This window comes from Penicillium canariense, assembly GCF_028826845.1.
Source record: "Penicillium canariense strain IBT 26290 chromosome Unknown utg000004l_segment0_segment0, whole genome shotgun sequence".
Classification (NCBI taxonomy): Eukaryota; Fungi; Ascomycota; class Eurotiomycetes; order Eurotiales; family Aspergillaceae; genus Penicillium; species Penicillium canariense.
The window spans coordinates 3,234,602-3,260,850 of NW_026622731.1; the positions used below are offsets into that span (position 1 = coordinate 3,234,602).

The 26,249-nt window shown below is 51.2% G+C and overlaps 10 protein-coding genes across 10 annotated transcripts; 6 read left to right on the forward strand and 4 right to left on the reverse strand.

Moving 5' to 3' along the window:
• Positions 1-2,116: 2,116 nt before the first annotated feature.
• N7482_007465 (uncharacterized protein) lies at positions 2,117-2,527 on the forward strand (the record flags this gene model as incomplete). The annotated part of the gene is made up of 1 exon (XM_056689590.1): positions 2,117-2,527. One exon carries the CDS (start codon positions 2,117-2,119, stop codon positions 2,525-2,527), a length of 411 nt encoding a protein of 136 aa, XP_056542019.1.
• A 565-nt stretch (positions 2,528-3,092) lies between these two features.
• Positions 3,093-5,602, reverse strand: N7482_007466 (nitrogen permease regulator 3 family protein; the record flags this gene model as incomplete). The annotated part of the gene is made up of 2 exons (XM_056689591.1): positions 3,093-3,293; positions 3,374-5,602. 2 exons carry the CDS (start codon positions 5,600-5,602, stop codon positions 3,093-3,095), a joined length of 2,430 nt encoding a protein of 809 aa, XP_056542020.1.
• A 1,478-nt stretch (positions 5,603-7,080) lies between these two features.
• On the forward strand, positions 7,081-7,746 carry N7482_007467 (GFA family protein; the record flags this gene model as incomplete). Its single annotated transcript, XM_056689592.1, has 3 exons — positions 7,081-7,088; positions 7,174-7,353; positions 7,443-7,746. 3 exons carry the CDS (start codon positions 7,081-7,083, stop codon positions 7,744-7,746), a joined length of 492 nt encoding a protein of 163 aa, XP_056542021.1.
• A 1,675-nt stretch (positions 7,747-9,421) lies between these two features.
• N7482_007468 (uncharacterized protein) lies at positions 9,422-11,234 on the reverse strand (the record flags this gene model as incomplete). The annotated part of the gene is made up of 2 exons (XM_056689593.1): positions 9,422-10,492; positions 10,578-11,234. The coding sequence occupies 2 exons, from the start codon at positions 11,232-11,234 to the stop codon at positions 9,422-9,424; spliced, it is 1,728 nt and encodes a 575-aa protein (XP_056542022.1).
• Positions 11,235-12,245: 1,011 nt separating this feature from the next.
• N7482_007469 (Zn(II)2Cys6 transcription factor) lies at positions 12,246-13,553 on the reverse strand (the record flags this gene model as incomplete). The annotated part of the gene is made up of 4 exons (XM_056689594.1): positions 12,246-12,346; positions 12,399-12,741; positions 12,820-13,474; positions 13,543-13,553. 4 exons carry the CDS (start codon positions 13,551-13,553, stop codon positions 12,246-12,248), a joined length of 1,110 nt encoding a protein of 369 aa, XP_056542023.1.
• A 1,094-nt stretch (positions 13,554-14,647) lies between these two features.
• On the forward strand, positions 14,648-16,185 carry N7482_007470 (flavin monoamine oxidase family protein; the record flags this gene model as incomplete). Its single annotated transcript, XM_056689595.1, has 3 exons — positions 14,648-14,974; positions 15,045-15,357; positions 15,434-16,185. 3 exons carry the CDS (start codon positions 14,648-14,650, stop codon positions 16,183-16,185), a joined length of 1,392 nt encoding a protein of 463 aa, XP_056542024.1.
• Positions 16,186-17,761: 1,576 nt separating this feature from the next.
• Positions 17,762-18,754, forward strand: N7482_007471 (uncharacterized protein; the record flags this gene model as incomplete). Its single annotated transcript, XM_056689596.1, has 3 exons — positions 17,762-18,075; positions 18,125-18,408; positions 18,513-18,754. The coding sequence occupies 3 exons, from the start codon at positions 17,762-17,764 to the stop codon at positions 18,752-18,754; spliced, it is 840 nt and encodes a 279-aa protein (XP_056542025.1).
• Positions 18,755-19,409: 655 nt separating this feature from the next.
• Positions 19,410-20,506, forward strand: N7482_007472 (aldo/keto reductase; the record flags this gene model as incomplete). Its single annotated transcript, XM_056689597.1, has 4 exons — positions 19,410-19,549; positions 19,613-19,874; positions 19,931-20,255; positions 20,310-20,506. The coding sequence occupies 4 exons, from the start codon at positions 19,410-19,412 to the stop codon at positions 20,504-20,506; spliced, it is 924 nt and encodes a 307-aa protein (XP_056542026.1).
• A 758-nt stretch (positions 20,507-21,264) lies between these two features.
• Positions 21,265-22,131, forward strand: N7482_007473 (uncharacterized protein; the record flags this gene model as incomplete). Its single annotated transcript, XM_056689598.1, has 2 exons — positions 21,265-21,478; positions 21,533-22,131. 2 exons carry the CDS (start codon positions 21,265-21,267, stop codon positions 22,129-22,131), a joined length of 813 nt encoding a protein of 270 aa, XP_056542027.1.
• A 401-nt stretch (positions 22,132-22,532) lies between these two features.
• Positions 22,533-24,572, reverse strand: N7482_007474 (flavin monoamine oxidase family protein; the record flags this gene model as incomplete). The annotated part of the gene is made up of 1 exon (XM_056689599.1): positions 22,533-24,572. The coding sequence occupies one exon, from the start codon at positions 24,570-24,572 to the stop codon at positions 22,533-22,535; it is 2,040 nt and encodes a 679-aa protein (XP_056542028.1).
• Positions 24,573-26,249: the final 1,677 nt, after the last annotated feature.

Genomic DNA, 26,249 nt, shown 5'->3' on the forward strand with positions numbered 1-26,249 from the left:
TCAAATGTCTCCCAAGCTATGTCGGTGAATTCCGGCAAGATGGGAAGAAACGGCGGATGTGGTGGACACGGGGAATGCGCTCAGTCTGGAGAGAATGTGCGGATGAATCGTCTAGACAACAAATCGCATTGGTAGCGTCGTTGGCAGCGTGTGATGAGGAGGAGTGGTCTTAATGGCTATGAGCCACAGGACGCACAGAACCACAAAAGTTTGGAGAACGGAAGGGTGCTCCCAAAAATTCCAACAACAATGAGAAGGCGCTACCCTGTCAATGTCGTATACCACTGTGAAAGAACGAGCTTACGGGCCCGAACAATCAATGCGCCTGGGAGATGGAATTCCGCAGAAACGTTTTGTGTACAGGTCCACCCACGTTCGGTTTCTCGAGGTAGATCTTAACGACAGAGCGAAAAGATCCCGGGGTTCGACGAAATCTGGAAGAGATCGTGAGCAGGGGGGCGATACGCAGTCGAATGTCGTGTCGGACAGTGTTCTGGACGCGAATGCGGACCCCTTGGGACAAGGTTGAACGGAGAGACGAAGGCGTGGATCGCACGGGGCTGCGACTTCGGAATCGATGAGGATGAAGGAAGAGGTCGGCCAGTCTGTTGACTCTGAAATCAGGAGGACGGAGAGGTGCCGAGCAGGTCGGGGAAGGAACTCGTGTGGGAAAAAGTGTCGCGGGATCGTAGTCAAACCCACGGAAGAATTCCCGAGGATGGATGGGCAGGGCTGTAGGTGGTAAGACACGGTGAGTTGGAAACACGAAACAAGGGCGGAAGGAGGGGGTGAGGGCAACGCACGAGGGGGAGGGGTGGAGGTGAGAAAGAGAGGGGAGGAGTGAAGGGTAAGAGGAGGAGGAGGAGAGACGGAGCAAGAACGCAAAATTATTATTTGGGTAATCAGGGCAGGTTGTGGTAGCGGGGTGGAAGCCAGCCGCAGCGCGAGCCCACCTATAGTCCAGGTATTTAACAAAATAGTTATGATACTTACAGCACAATAATTGCTTTGCTGCAAAAAGGCCAATCAAATATGAATGAGCTGTCACCTTTTATTTTTTTCTGACGCGTGGGACTTCAAGAAAGGAAAAATCTCGACTACGGAGACCTTGTGGAATCCCTCGGTGCCGTAGCCGTACGCCCGCACGGAAAGATTTGGCGTGCACACACAAAACGAGAGGGGTCCCGCAACAAACGCCAGTCGCACAGCGTATTTCTCGTGAAGTATTAGACGCCCAAGGTTTTTTGTGGGAGACCTCATGCAGTCTGTCAAAGTATGGTCTCTTTCGGCTTAGCGGTTGGGTATGAGCTATATGAGGTATATAACCCAGGAATTTAATCCTACGAGGCCGACATACTGTACACTGTGTATAGTAATGTTGGCTGCATTTATTACCGCCTGTTACCGTGGAGTTACCTGCACCCCGTCGGCATACTCTCGGCCATCCGGTCGACCTCGATATCACCATAGTACAGATGATTCAATACGAGAACCAAGGAATCGACATAAGCTTCTGATGTCTCTGCGCTACTCTGATATAATCATTATTATAACGACGGCGTCGGCCCCCCTCGAACGCTACAAATAGTCCAAGCCGGACTATGTCCGACCTTCATACCCCAACGACAAAACTTACACATGAGCCTCAAGATCACTCTCATCCAATGACAGTGCCTGGAGATGGTTTATAGGCATCACTACTGATCTCAATTTATCTGCCCAGGGTCCTTTCACAGCGGGAGGGGACGAAAGTATGAGTCGGTCTAGCCAATAGATCGGCCGCAGGCACTATACGAAGTGTACGAAACGTACCGAGTACTTCACACCCCCTTGACAGCGCACCGGCCGGTATCCGCTAGGAAGACCCGAAGAACGTTTACTGTTTCCGACCCGGCGAGAGGCCAAGAGGAATAAGATTAATAAGAACAATCCCGGCTCATATTCATTCTTCCTCCCAACGCTCTCGCGGGGCCCACCGGAGCCCCGCCGTGCTGCCCGTCCATTGGCCCCTGGACGGCTGTTCGTTGGTTCGGTGCAACGGCGCAGTTCGTCTGCTGTCTGCTGTGCAAGCCATGGCTTTGACAGGGCTCTGGATCCCCATATCCTACGGACTGTCATGACCTTAACGGAGGATATCAATATACGCAGCTATAGCGACGATGTCATTGCACCTTGCACCCATTCCTTCTATTTTACACCCACCCGCACCGTCGGCAATCTTCACAAGCCACCCGTGAAGAACCGGATGTACACCCCGGCGAGTCCTCGGGTACCTGACGAAGGTGTCAGGACACAAGTCAAGTACCGGGGCCGCGGTATCTGTAATACCAGCTTGCCTTTGAACCCGTACCAACAGAGCAAGATTGCCCCAGCCACAATTCAACTTCGAGGTGTGTACTGTATGCCGGCGAGTCTATCCTGCCCAGCTGTTCTGCTCGCTGCTTGGCGCCAGACACTACCACCCAAGCCCCAGCCCATCCCCATCATCCCCGTGGTTCTCATGTGCGACCGGAAGAATGTACAGTAATAGCCCTGGCTGGAGCCACGTGATGCGTAGAGCTAGTCCAATGCTGCCCGCGTATGCAGCAGTGCTGTGCGAAACACGACCAGACAGAGTCCGGAAAAATGGTACATAGATCGAGGCACTGTGCATGCTACATACTGTAATGCCATCATTCCTTGGCCGGAGAATTGGCGCGTCAGATTCGACAGGCGAGCGATTAGGGCTGAAAGAGGGCACGCGGAATTCATCGGAAGATGGGTGGAGATGTGTGTAATCTGAATACATCCGGCCAAGCGGTCCTGGGACCGTGGGTTGCGTCGTATCTGTATTACCCCCGGCGACACAGTCGGCGCGGCCAGCATGGAGCATGTGAGCAGGAGACGTATGGCTTCGATTACATCATATCCGGGGGTAAATCAGAGTCGCTCGAAATCACAGTAAGAGAAATATATATATAACCGCCGTATTTATCAGAATCAGAAATCGAGAGACAAAGTGGTATGGTACACATATAACAGCCGCGCCAGCAAAAGTCCCAGCCCATAAGAAACGTCCCAAATCAACGGGGACCTACACGAAACGCCTCCCTCTACCAATGTCGCACGCCGACGAGCACCTGCTCGCGCGCATCCAGTTCGATCGGGCCGCCTGGCCCAGTCACGAACCCCAGGCGCGCGAGGACGTGCCACACCAGCTTGCGCTTCAGGCTCTCGCGCACGGGGATCTTCTCCAGCGCGTCGTAGCCATTGAAGTACTTCAGAAACACCGGCCAGTACCTCTGTAGCACGGTCTGCAGATCATGCGGCGCAATGTCCGGGCTCCCCCCTCCAGCGCCTGCGCGGGACCCCGCTGGTGTGGGAAGCGGGAGACGATCTCGTCGAGCCAGCGTGACTCGAGCGGGGAGGCGCGGTGCGGGGACAGGATGAGGGATGAGTGCCGGAGGGCGGTGGACCGGTCGAGGAGTTTGTGGGAAATGCGTAACCGGGCGTGCGGATCGGGGCGTCCGGGCATTGGTGTATTGTCGCCGCTGCCGTGGCTTGCGAGAGAGGAGGATGAGGAGGAGTGCGCGTCGTCTTCGGAGGATGAGTCGCTGTCGTCGGCGACGGCGCTGGTGCTTCCCTTGGCGAGGTACCGGTCCACTTCTTCTTTTCGCAGGGCTGTTTCCACGGCCAGTTTGATTTCAGGTGTGACTTTGATCCAGGCGAAGGTGCGCAGCTGCGTCACCCAGCCACCGCGGAGAAGCCATGCCAATATGGTAAAGTAAGTTTCCTTGTGGTCTTTGCTGGGGATGAAGCTGCCGTACGGTCGAGGTGTGCCACTAAGTGCAGATAGCATCTTTGGAAGACTGGGCAGTGTGGGGAAGGCTGTTTGGTAGGCGATGGTGGCGAGTTCCAATTTGCTCAAATCGCAGTTAGGAGACACAATGTAGGTGTCTCGCTGGTGAATGGGAGGGATGGCACGGGCACGACGCCAGTAGACCAAATGGCTTGCCAACATCTGGATCGTAGAGAGGGGGATTCCTGAGGAGGCTGATATTTGGGCGAATGATTTGGTGGGCTTGGTGCATCGGATGTAATGAGCCAGGGCCGGCGCCATAGTGCCTCCAGAGGCCTCAACATCCTTGATGATCGCGGCTTCGCTGTCCAGTAGAAGCAAAGCAAAATGCTTCGCAAGTACTTGGTGGGGTATATTGCTCTCATCGGCCACAGGATCATCCGCGGATGTTGCACTGTCTGCTGTTGTCAGCCACAGACCTGGATATGCTTTATCCGTGGGGCCAGCCAGGTATGGTGTAGAAGTCAACGGAGGAATCTGCAGTGAGATAGAGACATCGGGACTGAGCGAAACAGACGCAATCTTCGACGCGGAAATGCTGCTGTAGACAGTGTACATCGCCCTGGCCAAAGAAGATTGGGTTATCAACTCTGAGTAGAGGTTGTGAACCGATGTTTCTGACCTTGCTGTTAGTGGAAACGCTAGGTCAAGAATGATGATGGTGGACATACTTGTTTCTCGTGCTTTCCTCCTCACCTGCAAGATGTGTTGCGATTCCCTCCACACATAATCCGTGCGGGCTTGTTCCCATTTGAGTGCCTTCGCAAACTTTTTGATGATATTCTCATAGATTTCCTTGACCCGCATAGAATACTCGAGTAACGGAGGATCCATGACAAAAACCACATTAAACATGGTCATATGATCTTTATCCTCCGGGTCAAGGCTGTCATCGGGCTGCTTCCCAAACTTCCCACTCGCTGTCGAAGCCCGCTTGTATTCGGTCGGTGAAGTCGTCAGCGTCAACTCGGTAATCGTAGCAACGCTTCCACCCAGATCAGGTGAAGTAGCCCCATCTTCGCCTTGTGCATCTTCCGCATTCTCATTGTGTCCCAGTACCCCGCCATCCCACTCGGCACGGGGCTTCTTTTTCTTCTTTCGGCGCTGCTTGCGCCAGGTTCCATCCTCGCGCACGAAGACCGGCCACCCAATGAGCGCGAGGTCGTTGATCCCGACCTCGAAGCGTCTCTTATGCCAAGAGCGAGACGGACTCAGTAGCTTTTCCCATACGCTCCCAGGCAAGCCTAGAAGCGACTCCCAGGGCGGGCGCGACGAACCAGTAGGACCCTCATCTGGCCGATCCGACCCAGCATCCTCCTCGTAATCTGAACCCGCGCCACCACGTTTCCTCAGTGACGATGCCCTTCCAGACCCCAGAGATCCAGGTCGCTGCGAGTCTGCAGCACCAGGGGACGCGGCGTCCGGCGTGAGCGTAAGATTGTCGATACCGAAGTTGCTCGCCCGTCGGCCTAACCCGGGGGTCGCGTTCGCATTTGCGTTCCCACCTACGTGGGGCTCTCGCTCCTCCTCGTCCTCATCCGAGCTAAGGCCGCTCTCGTCGCTCGAGCTCGAGTCTGTATTCCTGGAGCCTTGTCTGCTGCGCGTGCGGGAGATGCGCCGCCCGCCCTTGGTTGTGGTCTTCAGGCGGTGCTCGCTGAGCGGGTTGGGAGGATAGTGGAATACGAGGCGTGGGCCGGTGCGCGAGCGGACGATGAGGATAATCGCGACCAGACACGGGTCTGGGGGGCGTGCGATTGACGACATCGCGTGCGATGGCGATGGGCTGGGCGCGACGTTGGAGAAGCGTCGTGGAGGTGGCTCGGCGGAACCGGTTTCCCCGCATGAGAGTTTGAGCTTGGGTAGGGAGTCAAGCCCCCCATTTGGGTGCGAACATATAAATTTTTAATTTCAATGGATTAATAGGAAGATGAGAGGGGGAAGGAGAGTCGAACTGGTATATGATACAATTTTGTATGTACAACGCCCACGATGAACGCCAGGTATGAGGCCGCCTAGTGCGGATGGGCCGGTTTCTTCAATATCGTACAAGTCATCCTCCATCACTGACACCCAGCTCAATCTTTCTTTTCTACCCCTTGTGATTGTGCTGTACTTGTGGATGCGGCATTGCCTTTTTGTTGGTCGTCGTTGAATACAAGTCCCAGGTTCTGGAAGTTATCAGGCGCCATCAGGTTCCTAGCCACAAAAAAGACTCCGGGTCAGTATTACGCTTTCTTTCATGCCTTGGCCGCGCTACAGTCACTAAGAAGCAGGCAGGCCATGATGTATCCAATGAGCTCAGTGATAGGTTTCACGTACTTGTCCATCCGACAGGCAAGATATTCCTTGGCTAGCTTGCGGCACGCCTCGTCATTGGTACCTCGGTTGAGTTTGATGCATTTCAAATAACCGGAAATAATATGTTTACACTCTCCTAGAAAAGCAGATGGAATATGAGCTCCAGTTCATGTGCCTTGAATCCTGCATCCGCAGAAAGTATTCATCATGCCAGAGGAATATGCCTACCTTCGTGGTCGAGAGGGAAGCTACCGCGTTCGGGCCTATAGACCAAACACAACTGTTGTCAGCAAAGATCCGAAGAAGACAAATATAAGAAGACGGGCAGGTCCATGCGCGAGGGGAAGGTGTTCGCAGAGGTCCAGAATGCTCGCAAAGACTCACGGCGTGGGCTTGTAATTGACCGACCCGCCTCCGGGCGCTCCGAAACTCATTGTGAACGGCGACTGGGGATATTTCACCCGAGTGCAAGAGGGGACTCCGTTGAGTGTTGATTTATGCGGCGCAAAAAGGCGAAAATGATAGCGGAGCTGGATCGTCTCCGTCGAGGCGAGCTCGAAAGTCTGGAGGCAAACAGAGCAAAAGGGACAAACATGGCAGCAGCCAACCAGCGGCCGCCGGAGATGCAGGAGTGCCGCCGATGATGTAGTCCACTGCCGGAGGACAGGACTCGGGCCTGATATGACGAATTAAGTGCGTTGGAGATAGCCGGAGTTGTAATTAGTTTCATTTATCATTCGTCCTGTTTCTTGGCTTGCAGCATTCGACTTTTTGCACAGTTTATCTTCCTATCGAAACACAGGTATATATAGCCGGCCAAGGTTGCTAACTCTTGCTACCTAATTTCCCCCCGAAAGATATCACCTTGATCAAGCACAGCTTGTTGAACAAGTCTTCTTGGCAATTCAACCCTATAATATATATAATCTTAGATCCTTTGAAAGATGCCGATGTATGTATACTTCCATGTGGACACCCATTTCAGTCCACCCTCCACTTGGTACCCTCCACATCGCGAAGCTAACTGCTCCCCGCAGGAAACTGGACGGAAGCTGCCAGTGTGGTGGCATCGAATTTACCCTTCAATCCCAAACCCCAGTGCCGTATCAACTATGTGCCTGCAGTATCTGTCGCAAAGTCGGCGGCTATAGTGGCAGCGTGAACCTGGGCGGCATCGCCGATAGCTTGAACGTGCTGAAGGGACAGGACCTGATCAAGTACGACATTTCCTACCAACTCATCCCACAACCCTGGTCCACCTAATAAGAACCCTTCTGGAAAACGACATTCTGACTCCATCATGTAGAAAATATACTGCGATCAAAGATCGCGGAACACCAAACGAGGAGCTCTGCTCTTCGGAGCGGAGCTTCTGTTCAAACTGCAGTACTATGCTCTGGGTGTGGGATCACCACTGGCCGGAACTGATTCACCCCTTCGCTTCGGCTATCGATACTGAGCTACCGGAGCCGGCTGAGATGGTATGTATCATGGAGAGTTCTAAACCGACCTGGGTGCGGTGGCCCGAGGGCAAGAAGAGCGTGCATACCCTGTACGGCAAGGATAGCCTGGAGGAATGGCACAAGAAACACGACTACTTCGTTGATTGAAGGAAGATGTTTGTTGTTTGCAATACCTTCGATCGAGGTGTTGGAGTCACCCAGTTGAATACAATTAGGTAGTGCGGCTATCCTGCTTACGATAGTTTACTTGAGAACGAGAGGGGTTATGAAAAGAGTTTCATTCAATTATAAGCTGAAGTAATATCAAGACCTGCTTTGCTGATTAGCAACAGAACACAACGTATATTGAGTGAGACATTGTGTTGACAAGTGAAGGGATCAGTTCTCCAAGGTGAATATAATTTTTTATCTTCAAGATGTATTCAGAAAGAACACAGCGAATAATTGGGGCTCATCAGGTAATAGGAAGCAGGGTGAGGAAACGAGGGTAGAACGTACACAAACAAGCAGCGGGTGTCTACTAGGGTATATCGAGTCCTAGATGATTGATCGCCTGAGTCAGCAATGGCATTCAGGGGTAATGCAAGCGTGAACATCAAGATCAAAACATGGCAACTAAGTCAGGCTTTCCGCAGTCAGTATATTTCCGTGCTAGGACAAGACCGTTGAGAGTAACTCACCTCATTAAATCAGATTTTTGTATAAATGTTCATTGCCAGAATACCGAAGCATCCAGCTCAAACAGTGTGAATAACACATTCATCATAATAGATATGACCATGTAGAAGGGCAAGCAGCAAGAAAGCAGAGTAAATTACCTAATACAACCAAAGTCAGTCGGCGATGTTCAAAGGTTCGTCCAAGACGTCAATGAGAGGTGACAATGGGCAAAGTATCAGGTGACGAATTCTCAACAAGTATTCCACCTCCCATACACCCACAGAGTTTGTACGCTCTGGTTTTGGAGGGTGAAGGGACATAGATACGTTATGTCCGCCCGTTCGTTCAAGATTTCTTCATGCAAGGCACATGCCGCAACACAGGGTAGAGATTGACGAGGAATTGGAATTTACCTAGCCAGTAGCTTGTTAGCATTATATCCACATAGACACTTGGCTGGTAAAAATGGCAAAAAGAATTGAGGTGTAGTCAGACAAGGCTGAAACTTAATAGTATGACAGATTCCACATGATAACTTAAGATTGAGGAATGCCTTTGCATGTCGTAGTAGTCATCATCCAAAAGGGGGAGGGTGTGGGCAAAAAAAAACCAATTGCAATCTCTGATCTTACCTTTTATGAATACGAAGCAAAACCGGGTCGAGGGACGAACAGCAACATTAAGCATTGAGTCCTCGAGCGGCAAGCACCCGTCTTACGGGGTGCTTTGATCAGAGACAGCCGAAGCTGCTCATGATCGACGACTGAAAGTGAAAAACAAGAGGAGCGGAAAGCTCCCTGATGCTGGACGAAAAGTCGCACGCACGGGAAGATGAAAAAAAATTGTGGGTGGAGCGCGAAATATAAATGGAGTTGCCGAGTACGGCAGGCGCGGTGAGCTCTGAACGCAGTTTGTTTAGGCGGCAAACATTGCTCCACTCGCCCTTCTCTTTTCTTCCGCTGCCTTCCCATCCGCTGAATCTGGTTGGAAGCTTAGAGCTAGCTATACTTCCTTTAGAGGTGAAAGCCATCGAAATATGGAAAAAGGCCCGAACACATCCATTGAAAATATTGGGGAAAAATTAGAAGCCATTGAAATATAATCTTGATAGTTTGAATAATTCGTCCCAATATCAGTTAACCGAAGAGTCCTCTCACCACACCTAAAGCTTTGTCTCTGGCTGTAGTGCTTGTTGAACCTCCTCTGCGGCTCTGTACCCAGCAGTGATTGCACCCTCCAGATAACCCTTCCACTCAAAGGCCGTTTCACCGCCAGCAAAATGGATATCTCGAAAAGGCTGTCGGAGCTCTTGACTGTGCTTTGAGAGCAGCTTCGGTCCTATGGCAGATGTCGGTGCACCCCAGATATGCTCTTCTTTGGTCCATTCCATGACGTTGATTTCCAAGACATTAACTGCATTTTCTGCCAGTTCTCGGCCTACCAGCTCGGCAAGATGGTCCACCACGGCTTCCTCTTGCTGGAGCGAGGGAAGTTGGTGCCACTTATAAGCAATGTCGCCCGCAATGAAAATTGCGAGAGAGTACTGATTGTTGCCTGGGTCTGAAGTGTCCCAGGAGAAACAGATTGGGCCCTTGAAACTCGTGAACTTCCCCACAAGTCCAGCTTCTCTCCACCAGGCTGTTTTGTACGAGACAATCACTTTAGCATAGTGCCCCGGCTTTGTGCGAGAGACGAGCGCCCTCTTCCCAGACGGAAGCGGAGGTGAGAATCGGATGTTGGTATACGTATTGGTAGGATTAGCCATGATCACCTTTCGAGCCTTGAATGAAGCTCCAGCTGTCGTGGTGACGTGGCAGCACCCGTGACGCTGCACAATACTGTCGACGGGACTGTTCAGCCAAATAGATCCTGGCTTCAAAGATCGCCCGAGAGCGTACGCGATCTCGGACATCCCCTTCTTCACCTTCAAGGACTGGGCACCCATTTCACCTTCGGTTATAAGGCTGATGAAGCCCAAGCCGGACTTCACATAGTCCAGGAAGTAATGCGCTCCTACGACATCCGAGCCGCGCCCGACAATTGCACTGCAGAGATGATTGGCGACATGTTGGGCATGATCTCCAGTGCACCAAATCTCAGTCACCCATTCCGCAAAAGTGACATCCTCTTCAGCGGGAAAATCATGCCACTTGCGGATATTTAATGCCTCCGGGCGCTCTATCAATGCGCTAGCCAGGATCTGCTCTTGCTCGCGATCTTTCTCGGTAGGTCCCTGATACAAAAGCTTAGTCAAGTTTATTCTGCTTCCGGCCGTTGCCTCGACTCAGATTGCCCAGAGTCCCGTCAGGACAACGAACAACCTTGCCATCAACTCCTTGGAAGACCTCATCGCCTTCAGTATATTGCTCGGCCGTCTCCAATCCAAACCTCCGAGTCAATGCGTAGACCTCAGGCTGGGTGGTCTTGTTGATCCACGTCGCTCCCATCTCAACGACACCAGAGCCAGAGTCCAGGTGATGGGACCGACTGCGGCCACCAATGCGCGATTTAGCCTCCAGCACAACCGTACTCAGGCCAGCATCGTGGCATCGAGAAGCTGCGGCCATGCCAGAGAATCCACCGCCCACCACGACGACATCAACCTCAGCGGGAGGTGCAGAATAGCCCTCGCTCTTGGAGTCTCTCCATGGCTCAGAAGTGCCTCCGACCAAAGCCACCGCCTCAATCTCAAATTTTGCTTCCGGATAGGCAAGCTTCGGGACCGGTACCAATGTAGTCAGAGGCTGGTGCGGGGCTCCGTGCTTCTCAGAGAGGAGGCGCAAGATCGGGCCGACGAGGTCTTCGGCTAGATCCATGGACCAATCCACAGGGTAGAATACGAGCTTCACAACATCCCGTGCAGACGCACCACCGGCATCCAGCGCTCTGGCTAGGTTATCCACCGCTTGCTGCACCTGTTCGGCGAACGTGTGCCAGGAACCATCTTTTCGTTGAGCGGTCTGGCCCGAAGTCATGACCAGGCGTTGCTGACCGCGTGCAGATACGGCAGTTGAAGACCATCCTGGATCGGGTAAATGTGAACCCTTGACAAACGTTGTAGATGGTCTTATGTCCCTCCGAGCCATGCTAGCGGTTTGTGGCTAAATGATATTGGATATATGATGTTGGATATTTGATTTGATAGACCAGACATGAGCTGCGATGCTTATTGTAGGTCTTTTATAGCAGTCATTGTGTTCCTTTAAATCACACTCAGGGCGAACCGATGGATTACAGTCACTGGAAGTCTGCTCAGTGAATGGTATGAGCGCGGTTACAGATAAGGAAACCCCCGCCCAGTGGGCTTTCTATCTGCATCCGCGCGGCGCGCACAGGGACAGAAGCACTAGCCCCATATGTAAACACTTGGACTGTTGGCTGTTGGGAAATAATTTCAAGGCGCTGTTAAACTAGACTCTGGGAGCATGGGGCCTGGTAACTTAAATGTTGACTGTCTACAGACAGACGCAGCCCCAGCACCGTTTCCTCTTCCTCTCTTCTTCTCCCAGCCCTCTTTCCCACCTTGTTCACCAGCTATATTTTCGCTTGGCTCAATATACTTGCTCTATATAGGCACCTTGTGTTGTCTGATTCTGTTCAACTGGATGGGTATCATAACTTCATTTAGGCGCCACTTCATATAACTCCATAGTTATACTTGTGCTTTTCCATCAACAACCCGAGCCCATGTGGTCCAATAGCATATTCATCAGGATCAGCCCACAGCAGCTCCAGCAGCTGGCAGCCTTGGAGCGTATGTCTCATCATATAGTGGTTGTGGTTCAAGATTTCTTTCATGAACGATCGCTGTTCTTCTTGAACCATGCAGGACCCGATCATCATGAGCGGCCACATCAGAATGCACGAGTAATTAGACGCCATAATCGGCGGCAGATATACCAGTGCGACATCAATATGAGATTGTATGCGTTGGATCCTCCCCAAGTGACATTTGGAAAGAGAGGACAGAGCGGCTTCCAAGAAGATCAATAATGCGTGCCGACATACTTCCAGCATTGCTCGACAGCCGGAGGGCCAGTCCACTTCCGCGCAGTCAGTACCCGAGGGGTTCCAATGGACTGTGGTGCTTTTCAAGTTGTTGTATATGACCAACCTTTCCGGATCAAGGTCACTCTTACATGAACGCATGAGTTCCTGTTGCGCGGCAAAGAGAGATATTGACGAAATGATCTCAAACAGACCGTGGCCCCCACCGAACATAACGCCAAATGCACCAAAATCCTTCAAGTCATCCAATGATTGGAGGAATGAGTCGTAAATTAACGCTCGGTTTTCATTCATCCCGAACGGGGTGATACCGTTGCACAGGACGAAGTAGGCGTAGAGCTCCATCACGAACCCATACAGCTTCCGTTCAGCATCGGTTTTGATCTGGTGTCGCTTATTCCGTAGTTCCAACACAATGTGGCGACTGGCCCGGAGGTGGGTGAAGAAAGACCCATCCAGGCTTCCGGAAAGAACCTACTTGTCCAGGACTGTAAGGAAAACACTCGCAATAAAAAATTAAATCATAAATTATACGAGCCCATGTCAACGTACCTCATAATGACAGAGAATGACTAATGTCAAAGCAACCCGAAGGAGCGCAAAGGGATCGCTCAGTAAATTCTCGGGTTGGGATATTTGACGAAGAGACTTCAATACTAAGCAATAATGTTGGTAGACTGCCTGCTTAATCTCGAGGGTCTCCGCTCTGAACGATAAATGGGCCCCACTTAATGCCAGCACACTGTGCATCACCAGGTCATCATTGTAGGCTATTGGCATGACCCATGATACAAATGGCGCACTCTGAGCTGGGGCTGTGGCTAAAAGAGGGCCCGTCATCTCGAGATAGTGTGCCAGCAAGGTTTGCGAGGCTGGTAGCAGCAATCCCGCCCTCCGGGGGCTCAGGAATGTGTTCAGGCCCTTGGACCATGCAATAGCATAACCTCTTGTCGTATCTGCATGTTTTTCATGGCTTTCTACCACTTGCAGGGCGCGTGGGTCTCGGCCGGGTGGAGACGCGGATGTTGCGATGGAGCAATCGCTTGTAGATCTCTCAGTTCCCCAACGGGCCCGCCTCTCGGCATCACTCGCATGGTCCGAGTCGAGACCGAATATTCGAATGATATGCGGTGGCCACTTGCACTCCAGTTTGTTCCGGGCGCAGGCCACGCAGTGTGGCTTTGTCTCGTCGCATTTCTTCTTACGGCTTCGGCAGGTTAAGCAGCCCGTCCGGGTGCGGGGAAATACCCGGCTCATCTTGATTCGGCCACTAACAGACTGCTCATACCTTGATGAAGCGGATGACCTGGTGAAGTGTGTCAAATCGAGTGCGGTCCTCTCGGGCCTCCTGAACAATAAAGAGATGAAGGTGCAGGTGGCGAGCGATGGCGTGGAACCCCGACTTCTAGTCAGCACGAGGTTGCAGGGGTTTCTTTGTCTCGCCCTCCGCACTAACTATATTCGCAATTAACTGTGCAACCCCTGAATGCGCAAAATTCGGGGCAATTGTGTCTACTTCTTGCCAAATAACGAGCTCGTGATCCTTTATGGGCTGTTTACATCGTTTTGCTAGGCTCCCTCCTGCGCTGGGGCTTGATCTGCACCAAAAGACACGATTAAGACCGACGGATAACAGCCACGAGCCCGATCGCAAGGCCATTTGTCCTGCGCTACACAAGGCGTCAAGCCCACCTCTCTTCCCTTAGGCCACTTGGCCCACCAGCCCATTGCCAAGGATGTGTCTGCGATCGCGTGTTTGGGAAATGGAATGTACTTCATTTCAGGGCGGTTTGTGAATCAATTGGAACCGGACTTCTTGATGAAATGGTCTAAACCCCCAAGGGAAGTGAGTTTCTGTAGAGTACGCAGGGATCTGCGATGAGCAGACATTGGAGATGGAACAAGTCCTTTGTGTATGATTGACAGACGGCAGTTACCTTTACTTGTTATATAGTTCTGTTCTCGATCTCCGGAACCCAAGAATCCCTACTTCAGGGGGGTGTTCAAATTGGCTAGAAGGCTGACGGGAGTATATTGCCGAATGGTTCGGTGGGTACCATCTAGCACTGTGATAAATTTGCAGTTTGCATGAACGTCACCAAAACGCGAGGCGTGCCGTCAGCACAGGGCACCATAAGCGCGGCTGGAGATAAAGTTGGGAAATAACCCCGCTTGACCCATCGCTCGGCGGGCCGATCCACGTATTCAACCAACCAACCGCCTTCTCTCGATCAGCTCACAATCCCTTGTGAGCTATAAAGGCATTCTGACAAGTATCCAACCTTTGAACTGACTCGTGTCTCTATCCTCATTTGTGAACCCCCTTCCCCCCTCCACCCCTTCCAAGCCTTTGGTGCTTTGTTTTTCTGCCCAAGCCAGAATGACATCCAAAAAAGTGTATGACGTGGTCGTCGTTGGCGCTGGCCTGAGTGGCCTGCAGGCAGCCCATGCAGTTCGAGCTGGTGGGTTCAGCGTCTGTGTTCTGGAGGCCACCAATCGCGTTGGTGGGAAGACACTCACCATGAAGTCCTCCGAAAAAGGATACAATGACCTAGGAGCAGCCTGGATTAATGACACGAACCAAAGTGAGATGTTCAAGCTCGTTAAAAAATATGGCATGGATACCGAGGTCCAACGCGCGTGTGGCAATTCTCTTATTCAAACTGCGGACGGTGGCTTGGAGAAGGTGCCCTATGGACAGCTCCCGGTGAGTTCTGCTTTACTCCCAACTAGACTCTGAATATAAAACATGAGACTCATAATCTGGCATCATGAAGGGCAACCCTGAGCTGCTCCTACAGCTCGCGGAGATTTTTAGAAATGAATCCGCGGTGGTGGATTTGAACGATCCTGTCAAATCACCCGGTGCGACAGAAATCGATCAACTGACGTTCGGGGAGTTCTGTGTTCGAAAGACTCAATCCGAGCAAGCCATTAGATTTGCTGATTTGATTTCCACCGCACTGCTCGGGGTGGAAAGTGCTGAAGTGAGCGCTCTTTACATGCTGCATTACTTTAAGAGCGGCTGTGGTATCGACAATCTCTTGTCGGATGGAAAAGATGGGGGTCAATATCTGAGGAATCGACAGGGTAAGCTTTTTCATTCAACGTCTTGTTCTATCAGATCGCAGTCGGCCCGTGCTCTTCGCAAATGCTGATAGACCAGGTAACCAAACAATTGCGCAAAGGATGGCGGACGAGCTGGGTCCCCACTGCGTTTTCTTATCGAAGCCCGTTGCTTCGATTGATCAATCTCCAGGCCACCATAGTGTTGCTGTCTTGACCCAAGCTGGGGAGTCCTTCTTCGGTCGGCATGCGATTGTCTCCATTCCGACTACCTTATATCCGACTATTACGTTCAACCCTCCTTTGTCTAACAAGAAAGCAGCCCTGAGTGAAAATACCGTTTTGGGCTACTACAGCAAGACGGTCTTCGTTTTCAAGGAGCCTTGGTGGCAGACTGCCGGCTTTTCCGGCATTTTTGATTCAGAAATTGGTCCCATCAGCTTCACAAGGGATACCAGCATACCCGCAGATGATCAATGGTCTATCACTTGCTTTATTGTTGGCGAAAAGGGGAGAAAGTGGTCAAAGTTATCCAAGGCAGGTCGTCACCAGCAAGCCTGGGACCAGTTCAGCCAAATCTTTGGCAAGTATGTGGATGGCATCATTCCTGCGCCGATAAACTCACTAGAAATGGAGTGGACCAAGCAGGCATTCTTCCTTGGCGCACCTTGTCCAGTCATGACACCAGGTATCTTGACAGCGGTGGGCACCGAGCTTGCAGCCCCTTTTGGGGACGTTCATTTTGTGGGCACTGAGACTTCCAATGTATGGCGAGGATATATGGAGGGCGCTGTGCGCTCGGGTCAGCGAGGAGGCGCTCAAGTCGTGAAAGCACTGAGAAGAGAGCTTTGAGCCTAGCTATAAGATTCCGTGAGAAATGAAGCCTATCATGGTAGGAGAGAGACTGTCAGGTCGAGTGCCAGTTACGTGTCGCAAATGCCAAGATACATGCATCCTTATGAAACGCTGTGCGAGAGAAAGAACGTTCAAAGCTATCTTCGGCCTGACATGATTGCACCTATGCAGCTCTACACCACACGTCTTTCGTGCAGGCAAACACGTGCACAACAATCTGAATTTGGTAACGGCCAGGAATGTTGAAGCGGGCCACGGGTGCGCTATACCAGCAGGGCGATCTAGATCATGTAGCTCCACTCCAAGTATCTGTAGCCGCCGATCTGCAGCCGCGCGACCGAGTCTCCAGGCTGGCCAGCCCCCGAGCACCCGTGGTCAGCGGGCCGCTCTACCGAGCCGCGCCACCAATTGACCTCTTAAAGTTAACTGCAATCGATATTCAAATGTGGGGGTCGCTTCCTGAGACTTTAAGGTTGATGAGCGCGGTCAATCAATGCTTATCGTCTCTGCCATGCAAGAAGGCAAAGTCGGTAACCGACACGTATCTAGCACTAGTGATGGATGCAGGTTGCAGGGTTCTTGGGCGAATGGCCCATTAAGAGAAGAAGGACATGCATGCCCATATCCCATCACACTCAAATTAGACTAGCAGCGCACCAGGTGGTGACAGTAGTATAGTGATGATCGCGTATATTCAGGGGGAATTAGACCGCCCCTTCACTTGAAGTTCAAGTTCAACAAGACGACAGTGGGGAAATTGACCCAAGCAATATTCATTGAAAAACTAGCTGCTCCCTTCCAGCTCTCTTTGCCTTCCTCTGCGCAATTATTCTGATGATAGATACAAGCGATAACTATCATAGTATGAGAATGCCCCATGAACCTACTCTACCCCTTTACTGATCCATTCTCTTGTTAGATGGCACAAAATTGGCCGAGAAAACACACCATATGCCCGTTACAGGATCAAATTCTTCCGTAGAAAACAGTGCCATCAATTCACCAAAACGGGGTGCAGTTTAACGCAGTGACTCTCTTATGCATGGCTTTTGTAGTCTGCAATAGCTGGGCTGGAGTTTCAGCCAGCCTTCAGCTTGCACTTCTGCAGGGAGGTCCCGTCACTTTGGTCTATTCTATCATTATCAGTACAACAGCATATTTTGCGATCGCATCCTCTCTGGCCGAATTGGCATCGGTCTACCCCACGGCCGGAGGGCAGTACCACTTCGCTTCAATTCTGTCCCCTCCAAGATTCAGGCGCGGGATTTCCTACGCAAGTGGTCTCCTAGGGATTTTCTCATGGATTGCCATCGGCGTGTCGGTGACGATGATCATTGCCGAGACTTTGATGGTAGTGGTTGCGGCTACTCACGATGGATTTGTCGTCCAAGACTGGCAGATATTCTTGGTTTATGAGGGAATGGCGTTGTTTGCTTTTCTGTACAATGTGCTCGCTTTGAAGCGCGCCCCCTGGACGCATAGTATTGGATGTAAGCAAAGCAAGCGATCGCACTTGCGTTTCTTTCGTTGTCGACACTAACGAACCCGGGAAACATTTTTTATGACAATTTCCATGTTCTTGATTTCTTTTGTCTCACTACTTGCCCGGTCGCACCCGAAACAGTCGAGTACCTTCGTATGGGTCACATTTATTAACGAAACCGGCTGGCCTGACGGAGTTTGCTTCCTATCCGGACTTTCTACATCCTGTTATATGTATATCGGCCTGGATGCCTCCATGCATATGGCGGAAGAATGTACCGAGCCAGAACGAACAGTACCCCGGACGATGTTAGCGGCGATTGGAAATGGGTTCGTCACTGGGTTCGCCTACACCGTTGCGTTGCTCTACGGAATTACAGATATTGGAGTAATGAACGCGGACGGGTGAGTCCTTCCTTGATGCTCTGCTGGCGGACAACTTTCTGACCAATAGTTCCACTAGATGGATCCCTTATCTTCTCAATGTTCAGATTTTGCGATCAACAACAATGGCCAATGCATTTTCAATACTCATGGTGATCGTGGGGGTGTTTATCATCATTGCTGTGCAAGAGACCTCTATTCGGCTGGCATGGTCCTTTGCGCGTGATGAAGGCCTTGTCTTCTCAAAGTACCTGCAACGGGTTCATTCCAAACTCGATGTCCCTATTTTTGCACTAATTCTCACCTGGTCTCTGGTGTTTATTTGCGGTCTGATCTATCTGGGCTCCGCCACAGGTAAGCTGCCTACCTACGCTGCTAGAACACGAATATCCTTCTATCCTTCTCCCATCCAAGCAAGATAGGTATCCAGCGACTAATACCTCTTCCCATTCTGCTAGCGGTGAATGCGCTCATTGGATCAGCCGTCATTCTTCAACAGCTGTCATTTGTGATCCCTGTTGTACTGCTGCTATACCAGAAACTGTCGAAGCGATTTTTGCCGACAAAGCGAGCTTTCAAGCTACCTGAGATCCTGGGTTGGCTGGCCAATATATACGTTGTGGTGTTCACCATTGTCACGCTCATCTTTTTCAATTTCCCCATTTTCGTCCCAACCGACTCTTTTTCGATGAGTAAGTGAGCATTCTATCTATCGCACAATTCGCCAAAATAAGGGAATATCGAGAATGAAGCCGAAAATGTCAAGTAGAGTCACAGCTGACAAGTGACTGCAGATTACACATGTGTCATCCTTGGAATTGCTTTTGTGCTTGGTGCACTCAACTGGTTGCTACATGCACACAGATACTATAATGGACCAGTAGAGGAGTTTTACAAGCGCAGTGTGAGGGAATAAGTCAAGGAAAGCGTGAAGCTAGGCTGTCTTTGGGTGGGGGGCGTTAGCCAAAGACGTGAAACGGTCGGCAAATAACAGACGGAGCAGGATAAGCTCGGCAGTGAGAAAAAAGAAAGATATTTTCTCTCTCTGTTCACTCGGGAGTAATAATGCCGTCTGTAGACATATTTGTTCTTGCCGTACAGCAATTGGCCGAATGAGAAAGATATTCCCAAAATCATGGCCCCTAAAATGTTCGATGATGGTTAGTTGACTAGAATGAGATGCTTTTTTACAGAGTAGCTAGCTTTCAGCTTCCGGCCTCATCCGGACGTCATTAACGCCGTCAGTTTGACGTTGGCGTTGGGTGGGTCACGTCAACCATTTTCTGTGCGACCGGTGTCCTCCACCTTCTGGATTTCTCTCAGTCATCGTGCCTATTGAGGATACATCTATCGAGATGACTACCAGATTTAAATTGAATACCGGAGCAGAGATCCCAGCGATTGGCTTTGGGACTTGGCAAGACGAGCACGCTCAGGAAGATGCCGTGGTCAACGCGATCCAGGCTGGCTACCGGCACATCGATACGGCGCGAGTGTGAGTGGAAAATTTGACATGGGACGTCAGGTCTCCTCAGACACTGACTAAACAATGCAACAGCTATCTCACCGAGAAAGCTGTCGGTAAAGCGATCAAGAAAAGTGGTGTTCCGCGCAAAGATCTTTTCATCACCACCAAGCTCTGGAACAACAAGCACCACCCAGACGACGTGGCTTCAGCGCTGCAGCAATCCCTTAGCGATTTAGAACTAGACTACGTGGATTTGTACCTGATGCATTGGCCGGTTGCCTGGAAACGCGGAGAAGACCTATTTCCGAAACAGAACGGCAACTACATCTTGGAGAACATCGATATCGTTGATGTATGGAACACATGCGATTATATTTCTTCTGCTGATTACGCTGACTCTTTTTGTAGACCTACAAAGCAATGGAAGCGCTGCTGAAAACCGGGAAAGTCAAAGCAATTGGTGTCTCAAACTTCTCCAAGGCTGAGATGGAGCGGCTCCTACAGAACACCTCCGTTGTTCCGGCTGTCCACCAGATGGAGTGCCATCCCTGGCTTCAGCAGAATGAGTTCACAGCATGGCACCGTGCTAAAGGGATTCATGTTACACACTATTCTCCCTTCGGGAATCAAAATGCGTTATATGATGACAAGGGTGTTGGGAAGCTGATCGACGAGCCCATCTTGGCTGAGATTGGCAAGCAATACGAGAAGAGCCCTGCTCAGGTAGCCCTCGGTGAGTCATATAGCAAGACTAACAGGAAAATTCTAACCGTGCGATTAAATCTAGCCTGGGGCGTCACTCAAGGGCACTCTGTCCTTCCGAAGTCCAAAACTCCGTCGCGAATCAAGTCGAACCTTGAAGGCGACTTCAAACTGGGTCCCCATGACATGGAGAAAATCCAGTATATCAACAAGAAGATCCGATTCAGTGATGCTAGTGGGGAGTTTGGCCGAGAATTCTTTACCGATCTGGAGGGAAAATAACAAAAATGGCGAAGTGATCATGTCAAATTGATGATATGTTGCGGTTGCTGATTTCCTGCACTGGATTTACTTTAATGCTACCGAAGAATGCGCTCCAAATGCATGTGCACCGAAAATAAATAGACTACGTAATAACTAGAAACTGTCTGTCTGAAGAGAACGATGCAAGCCGCAATTCCTAGACTAATTTGTGACAAAAACCATACCGTCGAATCATTCTATAATGGTGCGAACCCCGAAAATCCCGCGATCGCCGTGTTTCGTTTCAGATCTACGGTGTCTGTTGAGATTGATGTGTCGTGCCCTGTATCAAGTCGGCTTGGCCCTTGCACGTCCGAGTGAAAGCACCAACTTGCAGGTGACGCAGCATAATCGGGATCTAGGCCTGGTGGATGTACGTTGCCTCGGCATCAGTGTTCGAGAGACGATCAGTGCTCATTGGTGAGACCATGTGTCGAGCATTCGGCAGGGGCAAGGGGGCTGGAAAGGCTGGAAAGCCAAGGTTGCAGGGGCCGCGAATTCCGCCTTCCTTACGAGGGCGCAGCGGCCCCGAATTGTGATTCAACATACAAGTAGAAAAGCAAGCCTACAGTACGTTCATAATACTAGGTATCTACCCACAGACGTAGAATTAAACAAATCAAGCTGGTTCGAATTAAGTTTTAGAACCGATTACGTCATATAGCATGAACATTTGAACCGAGCTGTTGATCCCCACCCGTGTTTACTCCAACATCCAATATCAAATCAAAATTGGCATGGCGTCGGCTGCGTCTGGATTTGCACTGGTGACACCTGCATCGCGTGGGATTGGCTTCGCCCTTGCCCAGACATTACTATCTCAGACTAGTCTCCCTGTGGTGGCAACAGCGCGCAAGAACTGTGATGAAGTCCGAGAAAGGCTCCTTTCTAGCAAGGGGCTACCTTCCAATGCAGAAAAACGACTGCGCATATTGGAAGTCGATGTCAAAGGTATGCACGGCCGAACAAGAACAATAACCCACACTTGTCTAACTGTGATCACAGATGAATCCACAATATCATCAATGGCGGATACCATCCGCAGAGAATATCCAAACACACCACTGCGCCTCGCTCTAACGGTACCAGGCATTCTCTACGTTGAGAAATCGCCTTCTCAAATCGATGGCGCCAGCGCATTGGACAGCTTCAAAGTGAACGCCCTCGGTCCGCTACTCCTTATGAAGCATCTCTCTCCATTTCTTCCAAACAAGTCTGGGTCTGCGTTCCCGGTCACAGACGACCAACTGAAGCTGCCGTCGCATGCCGTCTATGCCATGATGGCTGCCCGCGTCGGGTCGATCTCCGACAATGCTTCGGGTGGCTGGTACTCCTACCGCGCGAGTAAAGCTTCTGTATACCAGATTGTCAAGACGTTTGACTTGTATCTGCGTAGTCGATGTGCTGAGAGGGCCATTGCAGTGGCGCTGCATCCTGGTACTGTGAAGACGGATTTTACGAAGGAATTCTGGAAAGGTAGAGATATGCTGGAACCATTGGATGCGGCGGATCGGTTGTTGAATGTTATTGCGCGACTCCCATCCGACTTTGATGGTGGGAGGGGAAGGTGTTGGGATTGGAAGGGGGAAGAGGTTTCCCCATGAGTGGTTCAATAATGTTTCGAGTTTTGTGTTTGAAAACGATGAAACACCTCGGAACCTTATACGGGGAAGAAAACAGTCACACTGGTAGAAATCGATATATATTTATCTAGATATTAATCCAACAATAGTACTGCTGATCACGTCCTCATACTCAATAGAATATATCCATGAGAATATGATAGCAGTGGCATACCCTGGTGGCGCAAGGGCAGCAGGGGAAACGAGCGAAAGAAATGTAGTGTAACGAAATAATCGCAGAATCTCTAGCTAAGGAAGGAGAAGAGAAGAGAAGAGGGAACATACCACTGGCAGTGTGCGGCGTCACATACGGGATCTGAAGCATCCCAACTACGAAGACGTACGTCCGTCAGAATAACATGGGAGTCTCAAGCAATCATCTCTCACAGCTTAATCCACCTTCCCATCCATGTCTCAACAATAGACTTGGCCTCATCAACTAGCCCCAGATCCAGTAACAATTGAGTCGTCCCCCGTACGGCAGAATCCAGCGCCGAAAATATCCATGCGTGCGTGTAGCTCGTATGCTCGCCGATGAAAATGGTCTTGAATTCCGTCTGATAGTATGCCGGTAGGTACAGCTCCTGCTGCCCGACAAGCGGATCCGCCCACGCACCGGCCTGGTGTCGGTCGAACTCCCAGCATTGGCGGTCGTAAATGCCAGTGAACTGCTCAGCAGCGATGTCACCGTGTACTTCGACCATTGCGCGCTGAATGAGTGCGACGTGCTCTTCAGGGTTGAGAGCTGCTGCAGAGCGCGCTAGAGTGCCGGAAATATATGAGGAGAGAATTACCCCCGGTCCGGTGCCGTTCATATTATACGATGGGTAGCAGACGCTTCCCACGCCTGATATATCCACAGCGCCGCAGCCGCCGAAGATAGGATTCTCCATGTGCTCCCAGAAGCGAGTCTTGTACAGCAGAGCCAACTTGCAGGCGGGGTCGTAGTTCAGGGATGAGATGGCGCGGCTGAGGAGGGAGGAGTATCGGGGCAGATCCCAAAGCCGGACTTTGCTGAAGGGCACTGCAACAACTGCATAGTCAAATTCCGCCGTTTCGGGAGTCATCTTCAAGGGGTCGTCCCGCCAAGCAACCGAAATTTTGCCAGTGGTCTCATTGTAGATTAGACCTTGAACGGTACGGTTGAAAGTAACCTTGTCCGCGACGTGGGGGTAGAAGGCGCGCGGCAGGGACTCCAGACCCTTGTCGATGGTGCGCCATTTAGTCGCAGTAAAGTAGACACCGTCGTAAAAGTCCCCCCAGATAGGAGAGTCAGTTGTCCCTGCCACATAATCAGTGATGTTGGCGTTATTACCCAGGGCATAGCGCAAGTATCCGGCTTCAGACCAATGGAACATGCCATCCTCAACAGCCTTTTTATGGGCCTGGTACATGTTGGTTGCAATTGCACGGATCGTAGCTCGGTCATCCAGTGCGGTGTAGTTTGCATAAGCGGCTTCGGCATCAGCAACGGCCGTTGCATTGGACGATGCGGCCGTGTAGACAAGCGAGGAGTTGGCTGCGACCTGAGCTACGGTGGGAATCCGCCCATCAGGTAAACGGTTTCCACCTGAGGCGGCCGGGACATTTGGGCTGCTTTGGACCCAAGGAATGAAGTTGACTTGAAGATCGGGTCTATCAGCATTCATCTGGTTGAGCACACCGGCAAGCTGGAAGACCATGCGGTGATCCATGATTTCGAGGGTCTCATTGGTATCCGCATAGGTTATGCTAACGGGGAATCTCATCGGGCCCATCTCCTGATACTGGTACTGATCTGGGCGAGTGTTGTTCAGATACTTGGTGCGAATACGTCCGCCAACGCGCTCGGACGATTCGAAGATGTGCCAGTTGTGGATCCCAACAGACTCGAGCAAGTGGCTTGTCATGAGCCCAGACATGCCACCTCCGAGAATGGCGACCGATGTGTTCTTCGCCTTGGAGGCGAAGGTGGCACTGTTTTTCTTAGACTTCATGTAAGCGACCCCATCGAACCAGGGGCCCATTGTGTCGGCCACATCTGCAATGCTCTCGCGCTTGGCAATGGAATAGGTTACTGCGATTGGCGAGGATCGGCCAAGCGATGTCGATCCGGAGAACGCATGAAGGCAGTGTGCATGAGGTGCATCGGCAGGGGTTATCCAGACGAATCGGTCTGGCCTTGCGTCCCGTTTGATGAACATGCTGCCAACCTCATGATGTCCATGAACAGGGCTTTCAATATCGCACCCTCCATAGACAAGCTTCAGATGTCCTTCGAAGGATTCGTCAAGGAAATCCACATGGACGTTGTGCAGGGAGTCCGCTGTTACGCCTCCAAGGTCATGAAAACGGAGGACCTCAACATCGCGCTGCACAGCAGCGGCCCATCCAAGGCCCGACACGCTTAATCCGACTAGAATGTGGCGAAGATAATCTCGCATTGTTGGATCGGATCGGCTAGAGGCGACTTATCTGAGATGATAGCTCAATGCTCAACGCCTTTTCATCGCTTTGTACTTAAGCATTTTACATTGGACCTAATTAGAATCCCGGTGGAACCGGAGTCCTATTGCTATCATCGCTCTGCATTGCATTCCGACCCGTGTCCCTACATTATCCTGCTCTTATCACGCCCATAGCACCAACCAGACAGAGCTCTGTCCGGGGTAGAACAGTTGCATTCAACGTCGTCAGACCCAAGCCACATTGTGGGAGATGCGGAGCGTCTGATAGTTACGTAAATGGGGGAAAAGAACGGTGAGCAGTTATCGCAATCAACCATCACGGCCGAGCTCAGCTTTCCAGAGTGGTTAGGATTCGTCCACGCGGCCGACTAAAGCGTTATCAAGGGCGGGGGACAATCTATCTTATCAAACATGGGGGGAGTTTGCTCAACTAACGATTACCAAGCGTCTCGCTTGGTGACTACTGCAGGTCGGGGGTGACCGTTCCGGGGGTATACTTCCACCCCATGGCGGCGGGATCGACCCAGCCACCTTCCCGATCACGTTAGTATCAGCTCACATCTCCGCCTCATAGGCACCCAGCTTATCGTGAACACAACTGGCCGGACTGGCCCAGTTACGAACGCGGCTCGGCTTGGTCCCGGTGCCTTGGCAGGGATGGCTTATCACAAAGTGGAAGGATTGAGGGAGTTGCGCCGCCAACAAGTGCCGCGGTTGCTTATTTAAGGTTGCGCGGGGTTTCTCCGGGTAGTCCGCTGGCTGACGGAAGGAAGGGGCGTTATGGAATCAAACTCAATATAGAGTATAAAGACCAGTGCCCGCCACTTCGCTGAACTCTGTTACTCAAGGCTCATTCGGAAGGTCAATAGATATGCTCTTTAGTAGGAAAGATGCATATTTCCTCACGCAAATACACGCCGATATGAACAAGATTGGTTCATTTAGGAACCTCACCACGCAGTTCACAAATTTGTGCACATTGTAATGTTCCGATGCACGCTGTGCACATCTGTGGTCGGAGTTGCTCCGCAGCATGGGGTTAGCTGGTAAATAGTGTGCAACAACTTGCCTTGGGGACCCGGATGGCTAGCATGTTGAGAAAAGGGGCTTATTCGTTCATGATGAAAGGTTTCCTCCGCAAATAAGATGGGCCTGTGCACAGAATAAGATTTCTACCTTGAAGGTCGAGACGGAGACCGAGGCCCCTTTTCTCAACGGTATGGGCAGGGTGGATGGTAAATGCCACTAGTGCGGAACCACGAGTATATGGCTCAGGAGGTGAGGAGGTGAGGGCCCCGGAACCACCATCGGCAGTCTCCCATAATAGACCTGATTCTGGAGCATACACACAGCTCCGGGCATAACATCCATAGAAATCCCCCCAAGACATGGTAAAGTAAAGCTTTTAAATAGATCTTACTCCAACACCACCAAAGCCAGGGCAAGTCTGGGCTGTGCAACCTTAAACCTCCGTAGGACCGAACTAGCCTAGCCACTCACAACCCCCATGAAAAGGAGGAACACTCCATGCAGCCGACTGGACAAACGGAAACCTGCAACTCCCTCGGGCTTCTGGGGTTATGTTGCGGGGAAGGACCCAGTCTGGGGGCAAGAACTGATTATCCCCGCACTACTTCCCCACAGAACATGTGT